We start from the raw sequence: 20,908 nt of genomic DNA, 5'->3' as shown, positions 1-20,908 counted from the left end.
AAGGGTTGTTTAACTCTCCAAAGAGGTCATGACCCACAGATTGAGAACCTTTGGTCTAGACAGATGTCCTTCTAGTGAAGACAGTAGAGCCAATTTACTGATTCTAGAGGCCCCATCTGGAGGAATATGGTGTTCTGATCCCCCAGACATACTGCAAAGACCCTCAGCATGTATCAAGCCACTCAACCTTTAGGGGCCCCAGCAGCATCTACAGCACTAAAGAATACACCGGGCGGTGGTGGCGCACGCCTTTAATCCCAGCACTCGGGAGGCAGAGGCAGGCGGATCTCTGTGAGTTTGAGACCAGCCTGGTCTACAAGAGCTAGTTCCAGGACAGGCTCCAAAACCACAGAGAAACCCTGTCTCAAAAAAAAAAAAGAATACACTGTGGGCTAATAGGCCCCATCTCTGCAGATGGCGGTGCACTGCTTCTCAGGCTCTTTCTCTGTGAGTAAGGAGAACAATGCATCTCCAGTACTCAGTGCAAACCATCAGAGCCAGTGGCTTCTAATTTTCACATCTCTCTGGTAATAAAAATATAAAAGATCACTGTAGTCTTCTCTCCAGGACCATGCCAACGTTGAGAAGGCCTCCCTACCCCAATAGTAAAGAAAGCTAATAGAATAGGCCTTGCTATGCATAGGGAAGACCTCCCTTCTCAGATCATGACTTCAAGAACACTGGGGACAGTGTTTCCTTGGGAACTGACATACAGCAGGCAAGGCTGTATGTGTGTCAGAGCCCTTTCCTGCTCCTGTGCCAACCTTCTTGTCCTCGAGTTTTGCATACCCTTCCCATAGTCTGCTCTGGTCCTTGCCCTGCCCCAGACATGCCATTGCTGCATACCCACTGCTTCAGGTAGTTCTTGAGTTCTGAGAAGTGTAATTTTGCCTGTTTTCCCCTTGACTGTGCTTAACTTTCATTTCTTCCTTGTCTATGTATCAAGTGCCCTTTGGAGTAGGGGGATTTTTTGCAGCAAAGATACACCTCTGCCCATCTTATTCAAGCCCTATCATGGTATTGTAGTACAGAATTTGATTAACCGGTAGCATTACTCCCCTGCTCCCATGATAGACAAAGACTGCAGTGTCTCCTGGAGAACTAGACTTGAGAGTTTGCTCATCCTACTGTGGTCATGGAAGAGAAGATTGGTGATGAGAGTTCAGAAGTCCAGTAGGGAATTTGGTTCTCCCCATTGGTTGCAATTAAAATGTGAGTATTGAGGTTGCACTCCAACTGAACCTCATTTTCCTTCTTTCCGTAGCACCTGAGATTCTCCGAGGCTGTGCCTATGGACCGGAAGTGGACATGTGGTCTGTAGGAATAATCACCTACATCTTGTAAGTGACAAAAGGCAACCTTTATGCAAACAGTCTTTGAATAACATTTTCTAGGTATTAATAATTCTCATGACAACTACATTGACCTCTGACTTCTTGTGATGTTCCTTTTTACAATAACCGCACTGATAGCTTAGTCTCAAATGATGTGATATTCCGTTTTACACTAACTGTGCCGAGAGCTAGTCTCAAAATCAGTATTGCTTCTTACTGTTGCATTTCCCTGGAGGTGAGACACTGTCCAGGGCTTTTCCTTAGCTGATTTTCCTGTATAATATACCCACATTTGGGAATGTATTGCACGATCATGATAGATGTGAAACCTAAGTCCACCTGCCGTACTCCTTTGTTTATGTATTTGAATCTTGCTGAACAGACTGGTGGCCCTTTAAGGAGATCTGTTATTAACTTCTTAAGAAATCCCAAACTAGCACGTTTCTTATCAAAATATTTTGAGCGCATTTACCTATTGATTTATTTCCTATGTGTTAAGGTTTCAAGGGCCTTGAGCTAAACACTGAATAAAATGAGCTGATGATAATTCATTCTCTGTCCACTCCATCTCCATTACTGAACTGCTGTCTAATAAAAAAAATGACTTCAGGAAGTTTGCAGAGTGGGTGATGGAATTGGAGGTGACAGTGAGGGAAATCATATGTGACCGTGGCTGTAGAAAGCTAAGGCAAGAAGATATGAGTCCACCCAAGAACTAACGCACAGTGAGGCACACGTTGGCCATTTGGCAGGGAATGCAGTTAGTTTTGGGAACCTATAGCATGCATCTGTGAAGAGAGGTTTTCCAGGGTTCTGAAGAGCCGGTTATTCATAGGTGAGCTGCCTTCACCCACTGTATAGCAGAGTGACCTACACAAGCGATATTTACCTTCTCACAGTCTCAGAGGTTAGAAGCTTTAGGTCAGGGTGGCTGCAGGTTTGGGCTCTGCAGAGGGAATTCTTCTGGGGTTTCAGAAAAGTTCTTTTGTACTGTGTCCCTATGTGTCAGAGAGAGAGAGAGAGAGAGAGAGAGAGAGAGAGAGAGAGAGAGAGGAGAGAGAGAGAAGAGGAGAGGAGAGGAGAGGAGAGGAGAGGAGAGGAGAGAGGAGAGAGAGGAGAGAGAATCTTAGCTCCTGAGCTTTGTAGAATACTTCTGTGATGCTAGGTGGTGGTGCACATCTTTAACCCCAGCACTCAGGAGGCAGAGGCAGGCAGATCTCTGGGCCTTTGCAGTCTGCCTGCTCACCCCTGTGTGCCGACACTCCCCTCACACAGGTGGCTCAGGTGCAGGGTCTCTGTGCAGATTTAGCAAATGAAAGTGCATTGCTGAGGTTTATTTTGCTCCCAAGTTCCACCTTCTCCCAGATGGCTCCAGATAGTTGTTTTATTTCTCCATGTTCTGGGGCAGCCTGGCTGGCTTAGAGGAGGAGTCGAAGAGGATATCGTTTAAATTTTTGTTATTTTCCCATTTGATTTTCAAAAGAAACATGTATAATAAATGCCTTGAAAGACTGCTTTTTTCTCTTTTTTCTTACATAATATTTTATTTATTATTTGGGAGTTTCACGTAATGCACCCTGATCACATTCAATTCCCAGTCTCCCCAGGTCCACCCTCCCCCCTCTTATGACCTTCCCCAAAGAAAAGTAGATAAGAGAAAGAGAGAGAGAAAGGAAAAACTACGAAGTCTAATTTGTGTGGCCCATATACTCACTTGGAGCATGGTCGATTTCCCAGAGGCCAGTCCCTGTAAGAAAGCGGCGTCCTTCCACACCCGCGCCCCTGGAAAGGCCCTTGCTTTCTTTAACTGCCTTTTCCACCTGTGATCCAGAAGAGCCGGTTGTCTCTCACCAGGGCAGGCTCAGAAACCCCAGAGCAGACTCCAGCTTTTCCTTCCCCCTTGCATGAGATGTCAGAGGTATTTCCCCGTTCTCACACTCTGTTTCCTTCTCTCCTGACCCTATAGTAGAAAGCAAAAGGCGAATCTAATCAGACATCTTTAAAATGAGGGCCATTTACAAGAAAGAAGTCAGTCTGCGCTGCTCGTCTGTTGACGGCCTGTGCTGACTAAATTAATAGCTTCATCTCTGTTTGTTCCAGTCTGAAATCCAAACCAGGATAATATATGAAAATATCCGACTTCTACTAACTTTTGTAGATTGCTATTTCTGTCCACTTTTAAGCCTGTATTCTTAAACTTTTCTGTTTTATACTAAACTGAGGCCCTATCAATCTGTATAATACTTTTTTAATTTTCAAGAAAAATCGGCTGGAAAAATCATTACCATAACGTCTATAATATTAGCAATTTTAATTATAGTATTTTTGTGCCTGTTGTTGTTATGGCTTTTAAAAGAAATGTGGTTTCATTATTCTTACTTCTTGCAGCTGATGTTCAGGTTTTATGTTGTCAGTCAATAAATTCTAACAAAACAATTACACACTTGTACAGGTAGAGTTACTTGTAGAGAATATAGAAGAAAGATTTTGAATTTTTGCAGAAATTTGATGAAGTATACCTCATCTTTTAAAGATATTTGATTCTATCTTTTCTCTCCAGACTTTGTGGATTTGAACCGTTCTATGACGAAAGAGGCGACCAGTTCATGTTCAGGAGAATTCTGAATTGTGAATATTACTTTATCTCCCCCTGGTGGGATGAAGTATCTCTAAATGCCAAGGACTTGGTAAGTGTGACCCAAACAAAATGAGATAAATAATTTTTGTTATTAAATACAGGTTTATAATTTATTGTTTTGTTTTCCAACACCTGAGAAAAAAACAAACGATATTATCGACTAGAACTGTTGTAGGAGGCTGCTAGTTCATTTCCTGGCTGCCCAGACTCCAAAAATAATCATACAGAGCCCATATTATTTGCAATACTATTTGTCCAATAGCTTAAACATATTTCTGGCTAACTCATATCTTTAAACTAACTCATCTCCATTAATCTGTGTATTGCGATGAGGCTGTGGCTTACTGGGTAAAGTTCCAGCTTCTGTCTCTGGCGGGTCTACATGGCTTCTCTCTGACTCTACCTCATTTCTCCCAGCATTCAGTTTAGTAGAGATAAATAATTTTTAAAGACTTATTTATTAATTATGTATACAGAGTTCTTCCTGCATATATGCTTTCAGGCCAGAAGAGGGTGCCAGATCTTATTACTGATGGTTGTGAGCCACCATGTGGTTGCTGGGAATTGAACTCAGAACCTCTGGAAGAGCAGTAAGTGCTCTTAACCTCTGAGCCATCTCTCCAGCCTGAGATAAATATTTTTTAACTAAGAGATAGTAAAAGACATTTTAGAATAGGCTGCTTTTGACATCATTGCTTCTTTGTAACTTTAAGGTATTTTCATTTAAAGGGAACACTGATGCATTTTCATTTTGAAGAATGAAAACTCGATATCCTTCAGTCCTCATTAGCTGAATCATGGTAGCAGCATTAGTTCCAGAATCTTTCCTACCTGGTAAATAGAAATCTTTCAAATAACACTGCGCTCTGGAGCCCAGACACCAGTCACACCGAACTCTGCTTTGATGTGGTTTGTTCACCTAGATGTACATGTACTTCAAATAAATATAATTGGATTTTCAAACATTTTTAAACCTATTAAAATACTCTGACAGTAGCATGAGCCCTATTATGTGCCCCTGGAATTATAAACAAGGTCCACTCTATTAATAGAATGGTTTATGGCTTGTTGAGCTGCTTCGCATTCAAGCTAATACTGAAGCCTATTAACATTCGAGAACTCCCTTCGAGAGAGAACTCTTGTCTCTTCTAATAGAAGGATGCTTGTGTACAATCGCAGCCATCGTTCCTCTGGAGAGATTTTTAAAATGTGCCAAAATAATGGAGTTGATTTTTTTTTTAGGTTATAGGGGATTTTAGGAGCTTTCTAGTCATGGATTTGCTAAGTGTGCCAAAGTTTACAAGGATTTCCAGCAGAAAGGCACTACTAAAACTCACTCGAAGGCAGGTGGTGGTGGCGCACACCTTTAATCCCAGCACTCGAGAGGCAGGTGCATCTCTGTGAGTTCGAGGTCAGCCTGGTCTACAAGAGCCAAGAAGAGCTAGTTCCAGGACAGGCTCCAAAGCTACAAAGAAATCCTGTCTCGAAGTCCCTGCCCCCCAAACCAAAAAGCCCTCACTTTCTCCAGCCCCTTTCCCAGGATTTATCCCTCCAAATACTTCTCCCTTTTCTTTCTGTTATTCCGTGGAACAAATTCTTCAGGATCTGTGACTTTTCTCATGTGAGCAGGAAGGGCGGCAGTCTACATAGGTATGTAGATATGTAACCCCACTCCTGAATACATCCGCTTCTTTCCTCCTCTGCCACCACTGACTCAAACCAACTCCCACCCTCTCCCACCTGGCCCACAGCCTGCTTCTTCTTGTGCCCTTGTAAAGTATGCTCACACAGAATCCAGAGATCCCTGCCTTACACTAACCGGCGTCTGCACCGCAAGCGTGAACCAGAAAACACTTCGTGACATCTGTTCCTTATTTAACTTGCTGTTCAATTCCATTAACCTGTTTTCACTTTGGTGGGGTTTTAGGGCTGGAAAAGAGCTCATAGCTCAATGATCGAGAGCATCTTATTTTACAAGAGCAGAGTCTAGGGGCACTCTAGAGTCTCCACAAAGTCGTCCATAAGATGAGCTTCATATAATGGAAGCCTGAGTTTGACTTCAAACTCTACTAATGACTAAGTAGCTAAGGTTTTGGAACATCTTTCTGCTCTTCACTTGTGAGTTGGAGCTAATGGTTCCCAGTCCATATGTTTCTGTGACTGTGCTGTGAGGGTAGTTAAAGGCATAACCAGGACGTGTGCCTCCCTGAGTCCAGGTAGTGCCTCCATCATACCAGGCCACTGCTTCTGAGCCCAAGGCTGGGAAACATTTCATTTGTTGGTCTTCCTGACAACTCCCTGTCTGTCCATCTTCACAAGAGTAAAGCTTCCAGAATGGATTACCTTTAGTTAAGTTTAGTAACACCAAGCATGTCGTAAGCTCAAGTTTCCTTCTTTTTATCCTTAAGGGACTTTTATTCCAGCTCTGAACTTATCCCTTAAGTGCTTTCAATAAGTTAAAGAAAATAACTATAAATCTCGATGGGATCATAAAAATAGTACTTAGTAAGGGCTTGAACACTAACTTTTGTTTGCCATTTAACCTCCCCGAAAAAATGTTGGTGCCTGAATGACTATTCTGGAGAGACATAGTTCAAGTTCTGAATTCTAAGTGATTTCATAATGTGGCCTAGAATTATTCTGATGCTGGTTCTACCTTCAGAAGGCATCTATCTGGTCAGTAGACAAGCCAGGGCCTAATTCTGTGGCCTCTGTGGAAAGAAATTTGTGGGTTTGGCGCTACAGCTGGTAAGTGCCCCGGTCTTCCAGGACACCTTCAGCTGCTGCTTCCCTGAGTAGGCCCTACTCTTGACAGTGTAAGCTCTTTCAAAAACATGCACTTAGCACTGTTGCTAAGAAGTAGGGGAATACCTGGACATTCCCAGTCTGAAGGCAAGCCCAGGTTCTCTAAGTCTATATTCTTTATGATTGCAGGTCAGAAAACTAATTGTTTTGGATCCCAAGAAACGACTGACTACGTTTCAAGCCCTCCAGCACCCGTGGGTCACAGGAAAAGCAGCCAACTTTGTGCACATGGACACGGCTCAGAAGAAGCTCCAAGAATTCAATGCTCGGCGCAAGCTTAAGGCAAAACATGTGTTTTTGTTGCTTGTTGTTGTTTTTAAGATGTCTTTTCTTCCTTATTCCTTTTCTGCCACACCAGGGGAATCCTTGGTTTTAAATTCCTAAGACACTGACATAAAACCACTTAGGGTTTGATTTTTGTTGTTTGTTTTGTTTTGGTGTGTCTGTTTGTCTTCTCATGAATTCATCATTAAGAGAAAGAAAGTACTTGAAGGAATAAGTTCATAGCTGGAGTAAAAACCAGGACATGAATACTTGTGTTATACGTTTAAATTACAAAGTGTGTGTGTGCGCATGTGCTCACGTGTATGTGTGTGTGGTGTGTGTCTTATTTACTTTCTCTGTGTGCGCCCAAGCTTACCAGTGTGTGTCATAGCATGCATGTGCAGGTCAGAATACAGCTTGAGGGAATCAGTTCTCTCCCTTCCACCATAAGCCCCAAAGACTGAACTCAGGATTGGTGGAAAAGGCATTGTTACTTCCCCTACTGGCTGCTTCTTATCTAAATAAGGCAGCGTTCAAGAAACTTGTCTTTATTCAGAAAGTTTCTGAACCCGCAATAATTAGGAATTAACTTTTAAAACTATTCCATACTATAGATAATCATGAAAAAAAAAGTAAGTGATACAGAAAACTGTTCACCAAAATACATGTTTTATAGACTATACATAGAGTAGCAGTGAGGTGCATCTTCATGATGTTTAGGACTAGTTATACAAATAGCAGATCTCAGAGACTAGCTGGAGACCAAAAGCAACATCTTTTCTGTCGTTTTGCACTGATAGGAAGGAGATCCCAAGCCTGATTTTGAAATGGCATGTGTAAATAGCTTTGGCTTAACTACTTCTGAAGCTAGTTTGAGCATTGCTCTTTTACGCCCATGATACCAGCCAGCATTGTGGAGTGAGTCTTCCATGAAACATCCTTTGGAGAATAGAAAACTTTAAGCCACTCAGAGGCAACCGCATCTTCCTCATGTTTTCAATTGTCCAGACAGCCAAATAATTCTAACTTGTAATTAAAGGTTTACTGTTCTTTCTCCAAACACCTTTTTAGCTGACAACCAATCTTTGAATCATTTCCTTTTCTTTGAAAGGCTGAACACTAACCTGTAAAACAAAGCAGAAATTCTACCGCCATTTGGGATTTCCCACAGAAACACGATTTTGTGCTTTTCTCTCTAATCAGGCAGCAGTGAAGGCTGTGGTGGCCTCTTCTCGACTGGGAAGTGCCAGCAGCAGCAGCCACAGCAGCATCCAGGAGAGCCACAAGGCCAGCCCAGATCCATCTTCAACCGAGGATGTTACTGATAGCACAGCTGTTCTGGGAAAGAAGATGCAAGGAGACCAGGTGGCTGCTGAGGGCACAGCAGCTGAGATGACAATGCTGCAGGCCGAGGGGCAGGAGAAGGATGCAGGTGGGAAAAACAAGGAGGTCTCCAGGATGGTGATTCAGGCGCTGGAGGATGGGTTGAAGACACGTGACCCCACAATGAAGAGGCGCTCGGTGGAGAAGCTGAAGACTGTGGGGGAAGAAATGGACCCCAAAGCTGAGGAGGAAAGCCCTGCTGCAGAAGCGCAGGATGTGATTCTGCCAGAGTACTAATCTGGCTTCCTTTAGGTTCAGAGACCAAGGCAAACATTTGATGTACTTTGTCCTTCAGCAAGGAAGGTGGGGGAGCATGACATGCACTATTGTGATTCTGTTTTGAGGTGCAAAAAAAACCCCATATATACCAGTTGGTAATCCTAATTTCAGTGCATGTGTTTGCTTTATGAAACAATGCTGTCTTCTACGGCATGTAGTGTAGACATGAGCCCCATGAGTTAAATTTGGAGTTTCCAGCAAACAGCACAACACTTTAAAACAAAAGTTCTTAGCCTTTTGGTGGCATATATTTGAAGTGAAATGGAAAACTAATTTTTCTTTGAAAGCTTAGGCATCCCATACCTCCCAGAAGTCTTCAGAGGTGGCAATTCCTTTGACCTCAACTCAAATAAAGACACATTCCCATGACTTTCTGAACACTTCCCGTGGGTTCAGCTTGACATATAAAAGATACCTGTAGAGTGGCCAAAACCATCTGCCACGCTGAGACATCAAAGCATGATGTCTTAGACCACGAGCCCACAGCCCCCTTAAGAGTGTGTAAAGAATGTCTCATTTTATTAAGTATGCTATATAAGAATTTCCAAAACATTCATCATAAAATTCTGCCAGTTTACAATTCTTAGGATAATATTAAACTGTGGTGTTTCTTTCCTTCACCTGCTTTTCACTAAAATGCCCCATCAGATGTATTAAACCTAGGTAAAAATAAAGAAATTTAAGTATAATGATATATAATTTAAACTTAGACATACCAAGATTAATTCCTTTTTACTTTTCATATAAATTTGCATTTGTAAGCTTATATAATATTTTGCGTATAAGAACATTTTTGTGGATATACTCTGCAAATAACAAGTTTCAAGTTCTGGAAAAGCCCATTTCAGAAATTGGTGCCAAAATGTCTGAATATAATAAGAACAATGCATTCCATTGTTATATAACTTATTGCTGATGTTGTTACAGTAAGAAAATGTCTGCAGGAGGATTCTCCCCTCCAGCTGTGTAGACATTCTGTTCATGAGTTCAAAATTCACTATAACAACTAGTGTCTTTTTTCCTTACATAGATGGAAAGAGGGCATATTTTATGATGAAGAAACTTTCCATATCAAGAAATTCATATTGTCTTAAAAATAAGCAAAAACAAAAATAAAGTGAAAACAAACCTTAAAACAGACTTCGGGGAGGATAAAGCATTAGACCTTAATTAGCATGATACTTTTTTCCTCAGGATTTCTTTGTTTCATAGATATTACACTAAATGCAGTATCAAGTTTCTTGAGTGAAAATGACCACTTTATTAAAACAATTGCTTTACATTTTTGGTGGGTTTTCTTAAATTATAAACAGTATGACTTCCAAAATACAAAATGAGGGCAAAAAAATGAGCAGCACAGATTTTTTTTTCCATAAAATAATAACTTAATTTGTTCTGGCTCACATACAAGCATTTGCACTGGGAAATTACATTAGATCTGGGGCCTCTCCAGGCTGTTGGGGGCATCAGCGCTTACACAGAGCTCCAGCAGTCCTGGGGAAGGAGACAATGGGGGGCTTCTTGTAGTCTGTGATTTGGGTCCTTGACAGGTGGGTTACTTGAGGTTCATTATCTGAGCTTCGGTGATTATTATTCAATTGATTTTAATTAGTATTTACGCTCTCATTTTACTTCTCCCCTCTTTAATCTCCCTCAGAACTCTCCTTTCGAGTGTCATAAAGGGCTATTTTAACCTTTAAGAAGGCTTTCTTAAGACTTCCATTTAAGAAGAACAATTTCCTAGTGTGATTTTCCTCATCAGACTTAACATATGTATGGCAAGTGTTCCATATTTGGAAAGAGTAAGGGTCTTGATAGAAGGTGTAATTAGACTATCAGAACACATATAGCATCACTCAGCCCCAGTCCAGGTCTGTCTTCATTCCAACATGGCCTGAACGCTTTGGATGACCCTGTGAGCTTTAAGAAGAGCATTACATATGCCAAGCCCTTGAGTGTTTTAGAATTCAGTCATTTAAATGATTGCACCTTACCCCTTCTTGGTGATACTCAAGAGTGTTAGGCTAATTCTTCCTCTTTTGCAACCTATATACTTTATTAGCTAAGTATCACTAGCACCTTTCTGTTGTAACTTGTATGCTAAAGATGGTCCTCATGCTTCCAAAGAACTAAGTCCATTCACGAGGAAACAAGTCAAATATTTCAGTCAAATCATGCAAACGTTTAATAGAAATATCATCTAAGAATAATTGTTTTACACAGTCAACATTTATATTGCTTGTTAAGATTAAATATCTATCTGAAAGATTATTGGAACTAAAGGAATACAATCTTAATTTGAAAGAACACTTTCTAATATCACTCTTAGTTTATAGTGTAGTCACAAAACTAAGTAATTTTTAAAATTTCAGCAAAGAAAGACTAAATTAAAATTTGCATTTAAAAGATGACAGCTACAAGGTGGGAAGTGGTGGTACATGCCTTTGATCCCAGAACTCAGGAGGCAGAGGCAGATGGATCTCTGGGTCTGAGGCCAGTCGGGTTTACAGAGCAAGCTCCAGGACAGCTAGTGCTACATAGAGAAATTACCTCGAGAAGTCCAAAACAGAGAGAGAGAGAGAATGAGGAGAGACATAGAGAAAAAGAGACGGAGACAGAGAGGACAGTTAAATTCATTATTGGTTTTTATTTCAGGAAGTTTAAGTGCATAGCATAATTTGGTTCTTTTATCATAGAGGACAATCTTCAATTATTTCCCCCACTCAGAAAGTCTAACTATGGCTCCAGTGGGTTTCTCAAACTGTTAGCTCTTTGTACAATAGCATAAAAATAAGAGATTAGAACAGAATAGTTTTAAAATTATCGTCTATAATAAGTGCTTATATTAACAAGTTTAATGTAAATATAAGCTATACATGTAACAGAAAAATTCTGAGACAAGGTTTTATTTATCCAAGGCTGGTCTTGAACTCACTATGTAGCCCAGACTGATCTCAAACTCACAGTGATCCTCCTGCCAGTGTCCCAAGATCTGAGGTTACAGGCATGTGCCCCCACTCCCACAGCTATACAGGCATCTTTAAATTTTCTATTAGCTACATGCTAAAAAGAAAATATGAAATTATGATAGTACATTTTAATCCAGTATACACAAATTATTACATCAAAATTAAAATTAACGAGATCATCTGAGTCACTTTTATTCTGTTTCTAAATTAGCAGTCTAAGCCTGTTTACATCAGGTGGTCAGGAGCCACACTATGGTGGACACACAGGTCTAATCTACAACACTTTTCTTTTGAGCAAAGTGAGACTTGACTTTCTATGGTTAGATGTGAGCTGACATTTCCACATTGCTAGGTTGGTCAGCACCTAAGATGCTGATGTTACAGACATAAATTCCGAAACATGTATCAGGCTACTCCTGAACATACTTTGTCTTGAGAAGTGTTCCGCAAGCTTACATCAAAGCAACACTTCCTTAGGCATTGCCAAATTGTGTGTGTGTGTGTGTGTGTGTTTGTGTGTGTGTGTGTGTGTGTGTGTGTGTGTGTGTGTGTGTACTGCCCCAGAGTCCATCTGGCTTGGGAATCCTGACTGCATCTAGAGTCTCCTGAGTACTTCCATAAAATCAACAGTATTCTCACTTAGCAGAAACTACTGTGGCCCCCGTGGCCCCCCACTGAGCAGTCTGTACACAGAATCCATTCTCTACACATCAGGCTAAGTTGGACATCCTCTTGTTGGAGGCAATCTTTCTAGAAGCCTCCTGAGAAATACATTTGCATGACGGACATGTTATGAGGTGGTGATTGATATGCCAGATACCCACAAATGTCCCAGGATGTGGTCACAGCTCGCACTTGTGGGGTTCTGGCAGAAGGGCCTGATTAACGCTGTCACTGAACAGACTTTTTAAAAACTTTTGGAATTTTTTTTTACATACTGATTTTAGAATAATTGTCAATATCCTGTGGTCATTTTCAGATTTATAAAGAAGCAGCTTGCCTTCTAAAGAGACCTCACCTGCATACATTTGACATTTCGTACTGTAGAATGTTCGGCCTTTTTTCACTGGCTCTTCCCAGTATTTTATGCAAGGTTGCTCATCGGGAGCTGCCTCCAGGTTGAAGCTTCGAGAGCCATTTTTTTTTTTCATGATTCAGTTTTTATTGCACAGGAGCAGCTGGCTGCAGTTTAGATTGGAAAGAAGAAAAGAAATGGCAGAAAAGACAAAGGACTTCTTTAGGATCTTAGGATTGTTCTCACAAAGCCAATAAAGGCCTTTTAGAAGAGGCCATGTAAGTGAATTAGCATCGGGCTCACATACAGCACAGCCAAGTGCATAATCAGAATACCATTGTGCAATCTGCTCATCTCTGCAGAGTACTCAGTCTGGGTGTCTACGTTTGAGACAGCATAAAGTTTCCGGACATTAATTTATGTAATGAGAGTTGTAATGTCTTTGTAATTACTGTCCATTAGGTCATATTCCAATTTCCTCAATGTTTATCAGATACATTACTGAGCAGGGTCATTGCTGACATCTGAGCACTTACCAGTTGAACACTGAAGATTAGACTGTGTCTGCAGTGGTGGCTTTTTGTTTGTTTCTAACATGAAATATAATTTTTACTTTGGTATTTATAGTCAGATGATGAAAATGGACAAAATTTTCTACTTAAAAATTTTGTCATCTTACTTTCTTATAAAAAGGTGGCTCTCTAGTTCCTTGAAAGTGAAGTTAAGATAGAGGAGGGAGGGAGAAAGGGAAGAGGGAGGAGGGTGGGAGAGATAGTGGGGCGGAGACACACATATTAGTTACACACCCAGTGTTGCCATGGTAAGTTCACTTCTTTCCATATAAGGACACACTTTTGTCATTATTACTTTGTGAAGATCACCTGAGATCAAGCAGTGTAGAGCCAGTTCAAGCATTATACTTACCTTGGAAAGGAGTAGCAAACAACTTCTGATTAGTTATATCAGTTTTCATAAATGATCTGTGATGTATTTGGAAAGGGCTTGACTCCGTCTGTTCCCAAGAATCTGCCCAATTCCACTTAGGGCAAGGTCAAAAGCTTGCCAGGAAACCAGTCTGACTTTTGCAGGAACTCGTTTCAAAGAAGAGCCCCAGCATCTGACCAAGTTAGACTCAGATCTCCTCCCATGCTCCAAAGGACTGAAAGTGGTCTCTTTAAAATTATATTGCTCTTGGCCAATGATAGGAAAATGGGATTCTGCCAACCACAGTTCTTTGCATTGCTTTACCCCCAGCTTGTCCCAATGCAATGTTTTGCTCTATTTGCCCTAACAATCAGTCTCACTTTGGAGGTTTTCTAAGGTTCTGGCAGGAACATTCCAGTCTAGCTAGAGAAACAGGTTTTCATTGCCCCATAGTTCAAATTGAAGCGCTAATGAGCAATTCTAAGAATACAAAATCACATTGTTCATAATTGTTTTCAATATACTCTGAGGATTGACCTGAAAGACCCATAGATATAGAATAGTTATATTCAGTCTGATCTTTGCTTTGGATCATTGTGTTCAAAAGGACAGATATTTAATCTTCCTTCAGATTGAATATTTTCCACCTAAAATATTACTTCAAGATATTCAGATGCAATAGGCTTCACCTTTTTGAAAGCTATTTCCTGAAGCTATCTCCAAATTCTGATAGTTATGGATGATAAAAAGTCTCTAGATGTGTGATGTCTTCATATCTTTGAAACAAGTATTATTGTATATTTTATAAAGGACACAAGTATGACCATAATTTGAAAATTATCATCTCCTATGTGCCTGTCTCCTTTTAACTTGACCTAGTTTGTATGCCTGTGCAACTATGTGTTCATCAGTGTAACTAATACACAATTTGTATAGGATCCTAAATAGCATATTCATGGTTAATCTTCTGCTCAGTGCAGTCTTAGCTTCAGCAATATCTTTAAGACCATCTGTAAACCGAGAGAAGGTTCTAGCGTCTCCTAAATTTTCAGTTCTTTGGTTGAAATGACATAAGAGTAGTCTGTCATTCTATGTCCAACAGATCTTGCTGTTCCCTCTCATGAGCCTGATGAGTGGGAACCGTGACTTGAGTGCAGACAAATCCAACAAATGAAAGTTACAAACAAAATGATTATCAAGCTGTTTGAAGATTCTTAACCAGCTTGGATACCAATCATTTTCATCTCTGGTCTATGAGATACGCGTATGTATCTCAATACACACTGTGTGTGTGTGTGTGTGTGTGTGTGTGTGTGTGTGTGTGTGTGTGTGAGATAAACACCAAAAACAATGTGAAGAGGAAAGAGCTTATTTCATCTTAGAGGTGACAGTCCATCATCATTCAGAACTCCATGGCAGGAACCTGGAGGCAGAATGTGGAACAGAAAGCACGGAGGATCACTGTTCACTGGCTTGCTTCGCCCATCTGCTCAGCTCTGATACCCCATCGCACCCCCCACCTCCAGATAGGACTGTCCACTGTGGGCTGGGCCCTCCTGCATCAATTAGTAATCAAGGAAATGCTGAACAGGCCTGCCCAAAGGTCATCTGATCAAGGCAATCTCTAATTGAGACTCCTTCATATCACTTGAGGATACTTCAAGTTGACACCTGAAGCTAACTAGAACTATTTCCCCACGCTTCTCCATGGAACTGAATTTAAATCTCCCAAGAAGAGACTTCAGGATTCAGGCAAACTATGACTTAAAGAGCAAATCTTAATTTAGGGCTTCGATTACTATCTTAACTCAAACCATTTTATTGTAACAGTCAGACTCATTTGTGGATTTTTTGTTGTTTTTGTTTTGTCTGTTTGCAAGCTGCTAGAACAGCACTGAATATTTTCAATAGAGACCACACAATCTACATCACTCAAAATGTCTATGTGGTCCTTTATTATTTATTTTTTTAAAAAAGATTTATTTATTATGTATACAACATTCTCCCTCCATGTATGCCCACATGCAAGAGGAGGGCGCCAGATCTCATTACAGATGGTTGTGAGCCACCATGTGGTTGCTGGGAATTGAACTCAGGACCCCTGGAAGAGCAGCCAGTGCTCTTAACCACTGAGCCATCTGTCCACTTCCTATCTGGTCCTTTATAAGAGAAATAGGACAACTCATTTTCATTGCTCATGCCTCATGCTCTGTGATTACTTTAGGAATCCATGTTACAAAACTAGCATTTTTACCTTAGTTACAGTTATTTCTCGTATTTGCTGTTTAGAGGTTAGGTGAGCTTTGTTTCATATTGCAAATGGTCTCACAACAGTTGTGCAAGAGGTATAATTAAAATTTCCATGGGAACAAAAATGCAAAGTTATATCATCTCTGAAAAAGGAAATTAGTATGACAAGTTACAAGTAGATTTCCAGTTGCTTGAACATGGTTTAGAAACTTTAAACACAATGTGAATTAAACAACAACAAAAAAAACCCACAAATAATGTTCACTCACATTTAAGCCAAACTGGAGTCCTGTTGCTTAGCAAGCTACAGAATTTCTCATAATACAATGAAATAATTTCTAGCAATTGGATTTTCATTAACAATTAGGGAATAGTGTGCTATTTTTATGAAAATAAATTGCTCATCAATAGTTCAGAGCACAGAGAACTTTAATAGCTACTTTCCTACACCCCAGTTCTCTGAATATTCTAGATTTCATGTGAAAAGAGCCTTCAGTACATACTTTTCTAGCAAATTTAGAAACCAAGAAGAACCCTTGAGTCTATTTCTATCTGGAAAAATTACCCATTCCAAAGTATCTGCCTTAAGGGAACCAAGTAACCCCGCTATGGAGGGAAATTTAGGCACTTGTGGCTTGCTTCAGTTTGACTTCCTTCATTTGTCACAAATGAGAGACTGAATAGGAAGCGATTATCAGCCCATTGTTAGGAATATCAACCGTTACCATATGACGGAATGGCATAGTCTGTTCTTTTTTTTTTTTTTTTTTTTTTTTTGGTTTTTCGAGACAGGGTTTCTCTGTGGTTTTGGAGCCTGTCCTGGAACTAGCTCTTGTAGACCAGGGTGGTCTCGAACTCACAGAGATCCGCCTGCCTCTGCCTCCCGAGTGCTGGGATTAAAGGCGTGCGCCACCACCGCCCGGCGCATAGTCTGTTCTTTAAACTGTCGCAGCAGTGGTAAGATGAGCCAGCCACTGGGAAGTTACAGGATGTGGGAACAAAAGACATGAGTCATCCTCTGGTTAGCACAGGCAGGGGACATTGGAAGGAGAGGGGGCTGTACATTCTTATCTGTTCATCTTCTAGATGGCTCAAAGTTTGAAGCCAGTTATTGATAAACTTAAAACCTTAAAACAATTCAAAATCGATAGCTACTTTTCTTCCTAGAAATCAACAGCATGGCTTAGAGGCTATTTGGCCTTCATGGAAAGCAAACTTTAAGGACGGGATCACTAATAGCAAAAGGCTCCCAGAAATAGCCCATTCCAGGAATCCTTTTCTCACAGTGCATGTTCACGGACGAGCCGTTACTTGTACTAGGAGTCAGACGTGAATTAAGCTCAGTGCTACTCTTCAGCTGGAAAGAAAAGGCAAACGATCACACATATCACCTATACTGAATACCTACAGACGGTAAAGCCCTCCCGGGCTGGACAGAGGAAAATGGTCTCTTCTGCCAAGAATGTACAAGGCTGATTTTGAAAGGTCAGACCAACTCTGCAGTTAAGGAGGACAAAGGGGCCATCTCTAAGGTTGGGGAGAAGGGTTGGCACTCGATGAGAAAGGCTGAGGCACAGAGTGAAGTGTTGTGCAGGGTGCAGCAGTCTCAGATCTAAGCTCTGGCTCTGGGCAGCTGCGGGTGAAGCTCTTCTCCAGAGCACCTGCCCTGCTACTTGGCCAGCCTCCTAGTCTATCTCAGCAGGGTAAAAATCCCCCGACATAGCGAATGCATGCTTTTGTAAGGCTACGGCTAATCTTCAAACTTCAAGTGGGTCCTGCCAGGTTCTTAATTCTTCACTCTTTTGTCCAGTGTATATAATCTACAAGTTTATAATTATAAAACAGATAAAAATCGAAAGATTTTATTATATCTCTTATTGGAGGAACTATTTTTCCATTCATCTTCAATACACTGTTTGTTTTTGTAAATTACAAATTAGAATTAGAGTGTGAATATTCTGACTTGTGTAGCCTTGCTTATTTCTGGTAATGTCTGTGGTTAGTGAATGGTTCCATTTCTACAGGATACATGGAATGAGAGACAGAGACTAGCATCTGGGTAATAGGGGGAAATTATGCTATGAAGTAAAGATATTGTTAGGACACAGAAAACAGGTTAGTGGACACTGAGTAAGGACGACTTGGTATGAGGGGTTTTCAGGTCTAGATAGCATTATCTGGGATGTCTTTTTGAGACTTTCTTAGATGTCAAATTTGCATTGATAAAAGACATATGCACCTTCAATTACAGCATGGAGAACAGAATAGCATCATATGCAAGAAAACAGATTTCCTGTAGTCTAGAGCACAAGTCATTAGCCCAAAATGAGAGCATGTATGCATTGGAGGAGAGAATAAATACCTTACCCAGCAAAGATTATGGTTGGCCTTTTCACTTTCTAATAAAAAGTACTAAAAAAGAGCTGTGGACATTTCATTTTCTAAATGTGTCAAAATGGTGCTATCGATTCCTTAATACAAAGACGCAACTCTACTATTTTTAGGGAAGTGTGTTAAGTCTGGCTTGACTGTAAATGTAAATACATAAAATGTTTGCAAAGCAGTCAACAAAACCATGCCCATTTGCTAATGGTGGAGGCACGGTGTCCTTCAGTATGGGTGAACAGGGCAGCCATTGGCTCTCTCTCTCTCAATTGCCAAATTCTAAGACATCTGACAGCTCACTGGATTCTTCTTGGATGCAAGGTTGGACAATCCATTTCAGTGATTAAATGTGCTCACCTGATGATAGTCGGGGTGTTGGCCAAGACCTTGAAGAAGGAATATGGGACATGAGTAGCGAGTGACTTAGGTGAGGACCAATGTAACTGTGTAAGTTCACCCAGACCGCCGGAGCATGCCAAAAGAAGCTAGCCAGTGCCTTGCAGCTAGCCAATCTGTAAAGGAATCTGCATGTACAATATGATAATAAATCATGTAAGAGTCCACCAGAACTTTGCATTCTGTTATTTGAACGGTCAAGACACACCATGGACATTACCTGAGAACGGAGACGCACAACCGAATCACCCTTCTCTCAGATAAAACTGTACTTTCAATACCAGCATGCCCACATCTTTTATTTCCTAAAGAGTAAGATTGTAAAATTAATAAAGCTAGAAAAGCACACAAATAATTATTTCATCCACTTAAGTCCATTTTATTTAAAGTGAATGAACACAGCTAGGAAGTTAATACTAATGTTAGCTCATGGTGGCTGAGAGGGGACAGTGGTGCTGCCCGCTGTTCATATGAAAACTGACTTTTCCTTACAAAGATATGAAAATACAGAAAGTAAGAAAAATACCCTAACAGTTGCCAAAAGTCATTCTTTTCCTCTAGTGTTAATTTTTACTTAAAATTTTTCAAACCTTGTTGTATCTGTCATTATAGATATTTTTATGTTCACCACCATTCCGCCCAAGATTGTTCCTTTGTTGAGAAAATGCCAATACCCTAAACAAGGACTTCTCAGTTGAGGGTATGGAGGGAAAAACTAGAGAAAAACAGGAACTCCTTCAGTAAATCAATGTGTTACCAAGACAACTTGACATTCATGTATTATTTTTACCTCACTGTGGTTTTGCAACCTCTAGACTTCCCTTAATAAAGTCAGCTGCCCTATACTTAAGAAATTTTACCAAAGCAAAACATTAACTAGGATTATAATGTTCCAGGAGTGAATACTAATGAATAAAAAACTTACTTTGGCACACCCGCTTCCTCCATACTTTGATCTTAACTCCTGTGGCTCACCCACCCACGAGCATGGGTATGTGCTTTCTCTCCTGGGATACAATATTTCTGTGTCATCTCTTGGTTATAAAAGCCTATGTATAAAATGTGGATTTTGTCAGAGTAATTGGAGTGTGCAAACAGAACCATGCTGGCAGATGCCATGTAACATCAGCCACTGATTAACCTGAGGGGAAGCTCCTTCACCTCGTGAACGACAGGAATGAGAGCCACGCAGCATCTGTCATTAGAGGGGCTCAATATGCTTAATAGTGCAAGACAATGTTTTCATTACTATGTTAGAAGGGGCCATCCTTTACCTATATGGCATCCAGGCATCCAGAGAAACCTCACATATACCTTCCAAAGCTCAACCTGTGGGCACTGTTATGGCTGTCATCCAAGAGGCCGGAAATCCTACTGTTGATCCCAGCCACCTTTACAGCTTTCATTGGGGAGTTGGGGGACAGAGAGACAGACAGGAAGCACCATGGCTTTGCCTTCTCAACTTGAATGTATTTGCCATCAATTCCCAGGGCTGGTCTGTTATCTCTTAGGAAGAATATCAAGACGACAGCAGAAACATTGTTCTTAAATTCTTCAGCTGAAAAATATTAGTGATTACTTATGCAGATGTCTAAGTCCATTTCAGCTGCAACAGCAACATATCATAAGCTGGGTGGATTATAAGCAAGCATATTTCAAGTATTTCTGGAGAAAATGGCCAGTCCAAGATTAAAGTGCCTGGAGGTTTGGCATCTGGTCTAGGCTGCTTTTTAGCTGTCCATACACGACAGGAGACACTAAACGAACTATGAATGACCTAATCACCTCCTAAAGCCATTAGTTGGGCTAGCTGACATAAAGCAGACGTTTAGGTGAGGAAAAGCCCTGCATATGCCACCTCATAGTCATGTATTTCCCATTACATACTATGCCAGCCCTAGCTGCTCTTTAATAACCTAGATAATGGGTTTTCTTAGTAACCACTTCCAATTGCAAATTAAAGTATTCACTGCCCTTAGTCAACTTAGCACAATTACTGGGATGTGCCCAACTGGCCCTGTTACGTAAGAGCTGAAGGCCTTCACAAAGGTCCATGTACTTAAAACTTGGTCCCAGTGGTTCCGAGGTGACATCTAATGGGAGGTGCACAGGTCACTGGGGAACTCTAGGGGAACATGGGACTCTCTGGTCTTTTTCCTCTCTTCATTATCTGGATCAGGAGACAAGCAGGGTTTTGTCTCTTTGTTTTTTCCCAGCACATGCTACCTCTCTAGTATGCTGCCATTACCAAAGGTCCAAGACAAGG

At 40.8% G+C, this 20,908-nt stretch overlaps 1 protein-coding gene across 1 annotated transcript in view; it reads left to right on the top strand.

The window, feature by feature from the left end:
• Positions 1-19,553, top strand: part of LOC121453240 (calcium/calmodulin-dependent protein kinase type IV-like) — a 236,453-nt gene extending 216,900 nt beyond the window's left edge. Inside the window, exons 8-11 of the mRNA XM_041659776.1 lie at positions 1,265-1,340; positions 3,895-4,021; positions 6,907-7,059; positions 8,245-19,553. Coding sequence (XP_041515710.1) covers positions 1,265-1,340; positions 3,895-4,021; positions 6,907-7,059; positions 8,245-8,661 — 773 coding nt within the window. The 3' untranslated portion in view covers positions 8,662-19,553. The remainder of the gene's footprint in view (positions 1-1,264; positions 1,341-3,894; positions 4,022-6,906; positions 7,060-8,244) is intronic.
• Positions 19,554-20,908: the final 1,355 nt, after the last annotated feature.

Source organism: Microtus oregoni, unplaced genomic scaffold (assembly GCF_018167655.1).
Source record: "Microtus oregoni isolate MIOR12 unplaced genomic scaffold, Mior012 000011F_ref0000422, whole genome shotgun sequence".
NCBI classification, from domain to species: domain Eukaryota; kingdom Metazoa; phylum Chordata; class Mammalia; order Rodentia; family Cricetidae; genus Microtus; species Microtus oregoni.
Note: the sequence above shows the minus strand (reverse complement) of the source record. Positions and strands in the feature narration are given on the sequence as shown.